We start from the raw sequence: 10,709 nt of genomic DNA, 5'->3' as shown, positions 1-10,709 counted from the left end.
CCGATCTTCATCTGAACTGTAATGTCGGAAGCCGGACAGCACTTACAGCGGACTCAGCTCTGTTCCGTTGCGACACCTCGGAACATCTGCTCTGTCCGTATCGTGAGGTGCGTAAACGCTCCCTCGGACGATGAGTGAAGCGATGCTGATGGACGGGCAGAGAGCCCCGGATCAACACCGCTCTTTCCATCTGTCATTCTTTTCCTGCTCTTCCGGATACCTGATGCCTGTGCATGGCCTCGTTTTCCCGACTTTCGCGTTTGTTCAAGCCCGGGCAGCCCTCAACCATCACTCGCGGAGATGAAGCAGAGGCGACAAGAGACGACGACTGGTACATTCCATACAATGGACCGGTGGAGCCGCCACAGGATCTGCACGAGAACAGGGACAGCTGGGGCCAGCTAGTGAGTGGATGGCTCATCGAGGGTTCACATGAAGCGCAAGACCGGTATGCCCGCACGACTCGCGACCGTGCCGCTTCGAACGCTTCTCGTCTCACCCATTCCTCAGGAATCATTGATCCCACTCGCCGCAGCGCTTCTACCGCACATTACACCGCGCGACATGCCGTTACCTCGCTCTTCAACCCTGACCAAGCTGGTGGTATCGGCGAGTCGCCGACGCCTCTTCGCGTACCGCAGGAGCAACCCGGGCTAGAGTCGAATCGCCACAGCATTGCTGGCTTTCTGTCGTTCGGGAAGGGAACAAAGCGAACACGGACCATCCATCACGCGGCGTCTATGAGCCAAATCGGCCACAACACGTCAACTGCAATGGGAGCGGTGCCAGCGAGCACGTCCAACGACTCCCTCGCCGCGCCTGATGCAGATGCCTTGCAGTTTCCTGATCGCGCCGGGTCGACGCTATTTGTACGACGCCACCCGTATGCATTCCCGTTCTCCGCACCTGCTACATCTGCACCCCGACTACCCTCCCCCACCACATCCCAGCCGCCCTATCAACCACCACGGAAGCCGTCATTTAGGCTTCGCGAGACATTCTCTCAACAAACAGGACCGTTCGCTTCCAGACCCTCACACCCGCAGGCAGGCATCAAGGCATCCACCTCTGTGCCCAACCTCCGCGAGCGTATGCCTGGGTTTACGCCAGTACCGGCCAGTGCCCCGAAAGGAAAACAGCGGTGGCTGTCGCCAGAAACGTGGTGCGACGCGATTATCCTCCCCCGGCCACGATTTGCAGTGCACATCGATCCGGACGGAAAAAGTAGACGGATTATCAGTCCTCCTCCGAGCCCACTGCTACAAACAGAGGTCCGCGACCACCTGTTGCCGTCTCACGCAGCCTCCGCATCGCAAAGCCGCAGCCGTGGCTATTCTGCGCCATCTGATACCGCCCCGACCGGCTTGCAAAAAGCGAAGTCGACCGTTCCCTTAGTCTCCGTGTCAGAGTCACCCACAGCAGGGCCTTCCCGAGCTGCACAGGGGGGAACGGATCGAGGTGGACGCGGCGGCGATGAACCCGCAATTGCCGGCCCTTCGATGGCAAGAGCTCCGAGACCGAAGAGCTTTGCTTTAGATGACCTTGCTCTTCCCAGCCCGGTACCTTCGTTGCAGAAGTACGTCTGCCCTCCGACTTTCGTTTTCCCCCTTTACTCTAGCAATTTTGCCTGTACAATGTACTCACATACTCTTATTACAGGGTTCTGGAGGAAGGTAGGCAGCTCGAAGCTGATCGCAAGGCATGGCAAGCAAAAGCAGAACACTCCTTCCAGAATAAACGCATGCGGTCGTTCTCCAGAAAACGTGCGAAATCGGCTGCTGGTGCCCATGGCCGTCCCGACGCGCATGACGGGCGCACCTCTGCGCTAAGTGTGCTTGCTGAACGAACTATGCTGGGCAACCAAGCGCGCCCTCCTAAGGTGCACGTCCGCCTGCGTCCGTCTCAATCGCAGACATTCAGGTCGTCGGAAGAGTATGGCACGAGTACTGGGGTAGGAGTGACCACCTTTACGACGGACTCGCATCACACCAACGCGCCCAGCCATGCCCGCACACGCTCGCACGCGCACTCGAATTCCGTAGAGACGAACGCCTCGTCGCGCAACCGGACAGACGAGTCGTCCCCGCCACCGCCGCCGCTGCCGAGCGGGCATACCCATACACGCTCGCGCTCGCTGCACAAGTCAGCGCTGCGGCTCGTGCGCACCACCGCGTCGACGGCCGCGACGTTCTGTGGGTTCACGAGTGCGGAGAGGGTGCTCGACGCGGAGAAGGAGGAGCGGCGGGTGATGGCGTCGCCGGTCGAAAAGGCTGCGAGCGCCGAACGGCTAGAGGGCGCGCTTCGGCGAGACGACACGCGGATTATCCGATTACAGGACCAGGTGCGAAGGGATGAGCATTCGCGTCAGGGCGACGTTGAAGGGGTGGTTCTCATCACGCCTGCGTCGCCTTCGGATGATTATGTCGCTCATTTTGCCAGTACAGGAGGAGTCGTGATGGAACAGAATGGACCTGCTGGGCTGTCGCCTGTTCCTTCCGCCGGTTCCTACTCGGGCGATGGGATCGGGATCGCGATATCGACGCCTACTCCTTCAGACGAGGAGGCGCGACATCGGCGTGTAGGTCGTGAGCCTCTGAGGATGTCGACACATCCGTATGCACGCGGTGCTGCATATGCATATCGCACTTATCCTTCGGTCGATGATGGTAGAAACGTTTCCGAAGCGCACGCGCATGGATTCACCGAAACTGCGGATGAAGACTACCATCGGCAACGGCAACCTATTCTCGTTCATCCATATGCACCGTATGCCCAAGCGGGCAATCCAAAGTCTTCAGGCTTGCCGAGCGCGGCTATTTCACCGCAGCTGCTCGTCTCCAGCTCCGGTACGGATGAGGGCCAGGAGGTGGAGTTCTCGCCAGACCAGAGCTTGTACGCGGAGATCACTCCCGGCCACATCCGCGAAATCAAACCGGAAGACATCAGATACTCGCCCTTCACGCCACTAGATCCAGCCAAGGGAGAATATGCGCAAGTGGCCAGCAATGATGCGAAGCCGGCAAGTCCGCCTCGCGCTCATCCGTATGGTCCACAATCGAAGCGGACGAGCGAGTGGGGCTTCGCGGATGCGTTGGCGAAGACTCTCGTAGACAGAGGAAGCATCGACAGTGGGTTGGGAATGAGCGATGGTCGTGATTATGGCAATTCCTCGGAGTTGGGCTCCTCCAAGCCACAGAGGAACGAAGAGAGCAGCGAAGTTGAGGCCGTCCAGATCAAAGTGCCTCCTGTACCGTCGCTGGATGTTCCGCGCTGGGTACCACTTGGACAACGCACTCATCCCACCCACGTCCGCGAGCGGACGCATTCCTCGTCAAATCAGACGATAGCATCGTTACCAATGGAAGGCGTGATTCCTCCTAGTTTTCGGCGGCAGCGATCGTCTGGACGCCTGACAGGCCACTCGTCCGGATCGTCTCCGGGCATGATCTCTCATGAATCGTCCCCGCCTCTTTCTCCGCGCCCGCTGAATGTTGGAGACGACCTTGAGAGGTTCCGTGATCTGTTCTATCAGCCGCCGGCGGGGAGCAGGACGCCGTCATCAGAGGAACTGTCTTCGCCGGCGTCGCCCTTACATCCCCCAGGAAGTGTGCCCATCGACGTCTCCTCGCAGAGCACACGGACTGCGAGCGGACTAACTACTCTGGCCCGCCAGCTGGCTGAAGATATAGAGGACTTGCGCGAGATGACGCGGGACTCCGTCGATAGCAGAGATGCTCTTTCACCTGTGTCGGGCGGACGTCTTGGTAGTGTGCGCAGTGGACGTCAGGATAGCACTGCATCTCATCCAGCCGTTGTGCTATCGCGGACGTCTTCCTACACGAGTTCTCCTCCTGATGCGACTTCGCCTCTACGCTTCCCTCTCGACCAACATGCCTCCTTGGCGCAACCGATTATCAATGTACCCGAAGATGTTGAGGAGTCCTCACGGGCATCGTTCATCCTTGAGCCGCAGACGTCGGATAATGATGGTGGCGAGTACCATCACAATCTCTAATTCTGTGTCAGTGATCATAATTATCTCTCATAGACCACCTGCGCATCGGTATCGTCGAGGCTCACGGAACCCCTCCCACGTTATACAGCCCTGACCGTTTATCTACGCACCTCTCCTTGATCCATTTCACGCGAGATGACCGCAACACAGCGCAAGCCGAAGAGCAGCCTGACAATCGCGTTGGCTCATTTCAGTCCAGTTTAGGCGTTCCCAGACCTGGCGACCAATTCCGTTCCAGTTACATGACTGGTGATACTGGCACGTCGCGCATGTCTGGGTTGTCCGACTTTCCTGTGCCTCCTGCAGATTTCACTCCTGAGCATATGTCAGTGCTTAATACGTACTTCGAAAACAGATTTGACTCGGAGCCAACGTCATTTGCGGATGAGACAGTTCCACGTCCCGGGTGCATGCTTGCCAGAGAGCCCAGTAGGGGAACCTTTGGTGGACGGGATGATGTTGGTCAAGCATTTTGATTGCAACATTTTTGTGTGACCGCGCTCCTTCCATAGACGCTAGCATCTTTCCATGCAGTAACTTATCAGCCTAGTTTTGTCATTCGCGTTTGGTCTATACCCTCGCATATCGTTATGATATATGATTATAATTATGCTACAAGAACACTTCACATGGACGAAACGGGTTGGATCTGACACTGTCATTCATTGCACAACATAGCAGACGCCGGATATATTGTGGGGTATTCATTCGTCGTACTGTGTCAACTGTGCGTGTCGTGATGGGCCTCAGCAATAGCTTCAAGACAACGCTAGTCAACTTACGTCAAGTGTCAAAGTGCGCGAACTGTTCACATCTTGATCGCGATAGATTCCCACCAGGGAATTGCTTCGTTCATAGAGCGAACCTTTCAAGCTGATCACGATGAATTGGAAGGTATCCGAAGCATGAGACCGGATGTAATTGGCAATCTTTGCAACATTCGTGTTGTCCAAAGCTGCATCCACCTCGTCGAGGACGAAGAACGGTGAAGGTTGATAGCTACGCGTGTAAGTCACGAGCCTTATCTAACGTTGCCGACTCACCTATGGATAGCGAAGAGAAGCGCTAGAGCCGCGATTGTTTTCTCGCCTCCCGATAGTTGTTCCATGTCTCTGAAGCGCTTCATGGGAGGCATGGCGTGATACTTGATACCTGCAGTGTATGGTTCCTACCAGCAAGAATGAGATCGAGCAACTGGCTACGCGATGAGAACTGCACTTCGCTATCTTCCAAGCTCAGGTACGCTACACCGCCCATCGGAGCAGCCTTTCCCTTGGTAAGATCTTTGTACACTTCGTCGATATGCTCAGAAATATGGTTGTAAGCCTTGTTGAACAGTTCACATCTGTTACGATATCAGAGATTACCACATGCCAACAGCTGCGAGTATGAAAAGGTCCCACCGTCGACGCTTCACGTCGTTGAAATGATCGCGAGCATTCTTCGAATCCTTGCGAGCTTTGTCAGCTTCCTTCTCGGTCTCCAATAGTTTTGCCTCGACGTCGTCAAGTCTATTTCGATCAGCATCCAAGAACTGTGCTACAGGCGAATGTGCGCACCTTTCCATAGCCTTGAGGTTAGGGGCCATATGTTCAATCTCAGCATTCAGCTTAGCGATGGATGTGTCGATTTCGGCTAATGCTTCCGCAGAGCCATCCTATTCTTACATTAGAACAGCTGGGGAATCCAAAACAAAAAACCGATCACCTCTCGTTCGTCATTGTCAAGGCTCTCGAAATCGACCTCGATGCCATAATCGGGAATTCTCTTGACGTGCTGCATCCCATCTTCCTCTTCATCGACATCCATTGCAAACTCTTGTCTTAGATTCTGTAGCCACTTAGCGGATATAGAGCGGGAAGCCAATCATCACGAGCTCACCTCTTCCATGGGGACGTTCTTGAGACTGCCCTCCAGCAATGGCAAGCCAACCTCGTCCAATCGACATTTCCGGTAGGTGGCCGAACGCTCGAGGCCGAGCTTCTCAATCTCATCGTTCTGAATAACCACCTTTGTTAGTGATATATCTGCAGTGGTGCAATTGGAAACCTTGCTCTATTAGCAATTTCTTTCAAGGCCTCATCGAGACGTCTGGCAGCCTTCATCGTTGTCTTTTTGACTTTCTCGACGACTTTGCTCTTCTCTTCCAATACTTCGGCGTGCTCTTTCGTTTCCTTCTGCAATGTTGTGATGGCTTCGTTCGCGGCCTTGATCTCTTCCTCAATGTTCACCTTATTCTCCGAATACCTTGTGATGTTTTCCTCCTCGGTTTGAACGACATCGATGATCGTCTGGAGACGTTCTTCGGTCATCTGCAATTGCTCCTCAACGAACTTGGATCTACATCGAGGCAGTCATTCACTAAGGTTCGACCTGTTGGCAAGCTCGTACTTACTGATGTGTGAGACGTGCAATTTGCGTATCGAATTGCAGTCTGGCCTCGCTCTCGGCGCGAATCACCTTCAATTGCCGTTCTTCGAACTCGCGTATGTTGGCAACGCCAATGGTCCCACAGAAGTCAGCGAAAACGCCGTCTTCCTCTGCGTTCACAATGGAAGCCAGTTCGTCCATCTGCTCTTTGAGTTTGTCATATGCTGATTGAGCCTAGGCATTAGGTTAGCCCATGCTATGTCTATGTGCTACGGTGCCCACCTTGTGCAACTCAGGGTTAATGCGCTTGATTTCTTTATCGACGTGCCTGAGTTCATCCTTGATCCCATCAAGTCGGAGTTTGCAGGCAGCCTATCCAGCAAAATTGGTTAGCTATACTGTTCAATTAGGAGATGGATCAGCCATACCAGGTCGTCCTTGGCAATTGTTAGGGCAGACTCCAAGCGAGTTATTTCTGCGATCAGGTTATCGTCGGCCTTTCCACGGGGCTTCGACTTGTTCAGATCCCTCAACTGGCCAAGCAAGTTGTCACGAACGCGCTGCAGACCTGGCGACACCGGGAAAATGTGAGATCAACCATCGGAACCAAATCTAGTTGTAAGCGAACCTTGGACATCCTTTTCCTCCCACTTCCTACTCGTTCCGTGAGTGCTACGTCCACCCGTGATCAAACCACTCTTGTGAATGATGGTCCCCTCCAAGGTCACCGCTGCGGAGAAGACAGCGGTCAGAGACTCCTCCTATATGTGGATGCGCAATTACACACCCTTGACCTCCTGCCCCTTCTCGTAACAGACATATCGCGCGACTTCCATCGTGTCACAGACCAGGGCATTTCCACAAGCGTGATGCATTGCCCGTTCAACGGCAGGTTCATACTGGATGACGTCCACAGCAAGCCGAACGCCCTTTGCGAAAGAGCGGAACTTGTCATTGATTGGCTTAACCTGGATCGTGTCCAGAGGGATAAAGGTAGCTTGGCCTGCCCGCTGATTGCGCATATACTACTCGCAATGGACTTCAAGTCAAACCTTGACGTTACATTAGTGGTTGAAGACTGACCTCAATGCAATCAATTGCTGTCTTTTCCTCGTCAACGACGATCGCGTCGATGTTCCGGCCCAGCACAACGGAAACCGCAGTCTCGTACTTCCGTTGCGTTGGCTTGCAAAGGTCAATTACTCTGCCTCGTACGCCTACCCATCACGATTAACAGCGGAAACATCTGAGCTGCGACTAACGATGCAAACCTGGGAAGATGCGCTGCAGGCTAGCAAGCGTCTCCTTCATCTTTGCTTCGCGCTCGGTTTCCTTCTGGTCCACACCAGCCTGAAGAAGCTTGTTATGCACGTCGACCAATTTCTCGTTGATCTCGGCCTCCAACTTGCTGTGGAACGGCTACGTTGAGTAAATCGGAGGGTGAGAGGAAGATGCACATACACAATCCTCGTACGTTCATCGTTCTGGTTGTTCAGCTCTTGTCTTGTCGTCGCCAAAGTCTCACTCAGCTCGGCCACCTTGGCCTCCAGCTATACAGACGGTCAGTGACGTGACCGTTGGTATGAAACTGATCGGCGTACCTCGGCTCGCTTCTGGCTCTGCAACTCTTTGTCCTGTTTGAGCTTGTCCGCCTTTTGTATCTGCTGTTCGATCTTGTCCTTCAACTGTGCCAGTGCACGAGACGCAGTCTTCTCATCGCGAGAAAGCGTCTCCAACGATTGACGTTCTTCCACAGCAAGGATACTGGCTTGGGCTTTCCTGAACCTTATGTGAGAACTGCATTCGGTCCGGATGCGCAGAATACACGAACAATCGTCGATACTCCTCCAAGCTCTCTGGGCTAAGAGCAAGGTTTCGCTGACTCGCCCTCCTCTGTGCCTCTGCGGGAACGCTGGATTATCAGTAGGCCTTGCAACGACACCAAACATAACTTGCCTTGAGCATCATCGGCAGCCTTCGTGACTTTCTCGAGGTCAGCTCTCAGAACCCTCAGTTGTTCCCTTTGCTTATCCGCTGCCTGCTCCGCCTTCTCTCTTTCCTTCAGTGCATTGTCTCGCCTTCGCTCTGAGTGCTTGATCTGCGCCTCAACTTGAACAAGATCGGGTTTCTACAATATCTGAGAAGGCGCATCTACACTCAACCAAAATGAGCCAACCTTCGCTTCAAGCGCTTTCTCAGCTTTTTTGATTTTCTTCTCTTTTTGCAAGACGACAGAACGAGCTTGGGCCTGGTCCGCTCGTGCTTCATTGAGAGCCTTGTCGTGTTCACGTTGTTCCTCACGCAGATTGACCAATGCTTCGTTTTGTGTCTTTATGGCCTGTGCATGCTCCTCAAGCGCCTGTTGGATATGGTACAGCTTGAAAAGGATTCGATGTAGAACCATGTCGTCCTGATTGGTAAGAATATGAGTTATTCGCTGCTCTCAGATAATGCAGCCCGCACTTACGCGTTCTTGGCACAACGCTTCGAATCGCTCAGCCTCGGTCTTCTGCTCCTTGTACTGTTTGATCTCCCCAGCGATACCCCTACGTTTTGTGAAGTTGAAGGTAGCGTTCTCAGTCGCGCGGTCTTGTGCCTCTTTGGCCTTCTCATACTCGGTCGCGAGTTCCAAAGAGCCACTGATCTGTTCAATCAACCTAGTGAGCTCCTTGGGGGACTGCGACGCTACAGCCTCCACATCTCCTTGAAAGACCAGGAAGTTCTTCGCCTTGACAAGGATATTATGCGACACAAGGGCGGCGTTATATGCGGAATAAGTGACGACCTGGCCATTGAGCTTGTATTCAGACGCGCCAGTCGTAGAGATGCTAGGAGGTCACTTGAGACATTGAAGAGATAAATATATGAATGGAGCGTACGTTCTCTGAAATGTCCATCCCTTTTTACTAGCATCCTCGTATGCTGCAAGTACCCAAGCTTTCTTGGCGGATCCTTCTCCCTCCCCCTCACCATCGTCATCACCGCCTTGTACATCGCCCTCAAGCTCCCCGTCAGGGTTTCTAGCAAGTCGCCTGCCTCTGTAGACGAGATCTTTGAGTTGGCTGCTTCGGAGTTGAAGACTCTTCACGCCAAGGACGAAGGAAATCGCGTCCATGAGGTTCGACTTCCCCGCGCCATTGGGTCCAATAACCGACGTGAAGTTACGGAAAGGGCCAATCACTTGATGTCCTCTATTCTAGCATGTTAGAATGATCACACACAGTGTACTGACTTCGAGAGCATACCTGTACGACTTGAAGTCGCATACTTCAATGCGAATGAGAGGCATATTAAGAACTTGCGATAAGGAAATGTATTCTGCTGTTGCTTGAGAAATCACCTTTCCGCTTACCAAATATGAGATGTTCCGTTCATCGCTGAACGCGAGCCACACTTACCGCAGTAGACGCGTCTCTGACGAGCCAGCGGCACTCTGGAGTGTTCTTGTTCCGAAACGGTGACAGAACTCAGCACAAAGTAAATTCTGCTTTCCACGTTTCGAAATCTGCAGCACCTTATCAACTGCCCGACGTTATTGCCCGCGGCAAACAAGGAGAGAGTCTGAGCGAGCGCTAAACTGCAGACGCGGTCCTCGTCACGATCACGTGACCTACACCGGAGTAGATGAAATTTTGAATGTGGTCGCGCGTTGCACATCAACTGCAAGCTAGTCGAACGCCTAGTATTGAATCGGCTCACTCTAATTTCCTTTGGCTCCGAAGCTACTCGTCATCAAGTTGCTTTCGTGCTGCTAGTAGCTGTATTTCAAAAGGTTTCTTCGAATTGAAGCCGTCAATTTGGACATTCGCTTATTACGGAACCTTTACTGAAAGGAAGGAAAGACGGACATCACGATGCGTCCGCTACAGAACAGGCCCCGGGCAACTCTCACATATGAGTGTCGCAAAATAGCATATTTGAGGGGCCCAAAATCATGATTTCCTTGTCGCTGATTGCATATTTAGGGCCTCTGAGGCCGTTCCAAGACCCCTAACCTTATCGCAACTTAGCATATTTTGGGACCTGATGGGTGTCAGGAGGCCTCCAATTAAGGCATGTCCGGGTGGCTAAAGCTTGATATCCATGCGACAAGGCCACCCATGGTAGCCCCATATCAATATAAATTAATTGAGTGATTTCCCGAACCCGATAACCGTTATAATACATGCAGGCATTGTCTGCATTGTTACGTCCAAGAGCATTCGAGCCTTTCCTACATCCTCTCCTTCCCCTGAGTCTCACTAGTCACTCTAAGTACACATTCTACGTATCCCTCGATTATCAGAACATCGTTATGCAAGAGCACCATGCTGTCTCGCCAACA

General features: G+C 53.2%; 2 protein-coding genes across 2 annotated transcripts; one reads left to right on the top strand and one right to left on the bottom strand.

Moving 5' to 3' along the window:
* Nucleotides 1-233: 233 nt before the first annotated feature.
* LAESUDRAFT_652185 (uncharacterized protein) lies at nt 234-4,491 on the top strand (the record flags this gene model as incomplete). The annotated part of the gene is made up of 3 exons (XM_040904342.1): nt 234-1,576; nt 1,660-3,989; nt 4,049-4,491. 3 exons carry the CDS (start codon nt 234-236, stop codon nt 4,489-4,491), a joined length of 4,116 nt encoding a protein of 1,371 aa, XP_040764769.1.
* A 228-nt stretch (nt 4,492-4,719) lies between these two features.
* On the bottom strand, nt 4,720-9,674 carry LAESUDRAFT_736596 (cohesin complex subunit psm1; the record flags this gene model as incomplete). The annotated part of the gene is made up of 24 exons (XM_040910703.1): nt 4,720-4,740; nt 4,798-5,014; nt 5,059-5,183; nt 5,234-5,360; nt 5,419-5,526; nt 5,575-5,672; nt 5,723-5,845; nt 5,897-6,013; nt 6,070-6,355; nt 6,411-6,619; nt 6,668-6,757; nt 6,814-6,953; nt 7,014-7,115; nt 7,173-7,410; nt 7,469-7,602; nt 7,657-7,793; nt 7,847-7,935; nt 7,987-8,164; nt 8,217-8,286; nt 8,342-8,513; nt 8,562-8,795; nt 8,853-9,213; nt 9,265-9,576; nt 9,631-9,674. 24 exons carry the CDS (start codon nt 9,672-9,674, stop codon nt 4,720-4,722), a joined length of 3,732 nt encoding a protein of 1,243 aa, XP_040764768.1.
* Between the last annotated feature and the right edge of the window lie 1,035 nt (nt 9,675-10,709).

Source organism: Laetiporus sulphureus (genome assembly GCF_001632365.1).
Source record: "Laetiporus sulphureus 93-53 unplaced genomic scaffold LAESUscaffold_17, whole genome shotgun sequence".
In the NCBI taxonomy this organism is placed as follows: Eukaryota; Fungi; Basidiomycota; class Agaricomycetes; order Polyporales; family Laetiporaceae; genus Laetiporus; species Laetiporus sulphureus.
This window is presented reverse-complemented; position numbering and strand designations above follow the sequence as displayed.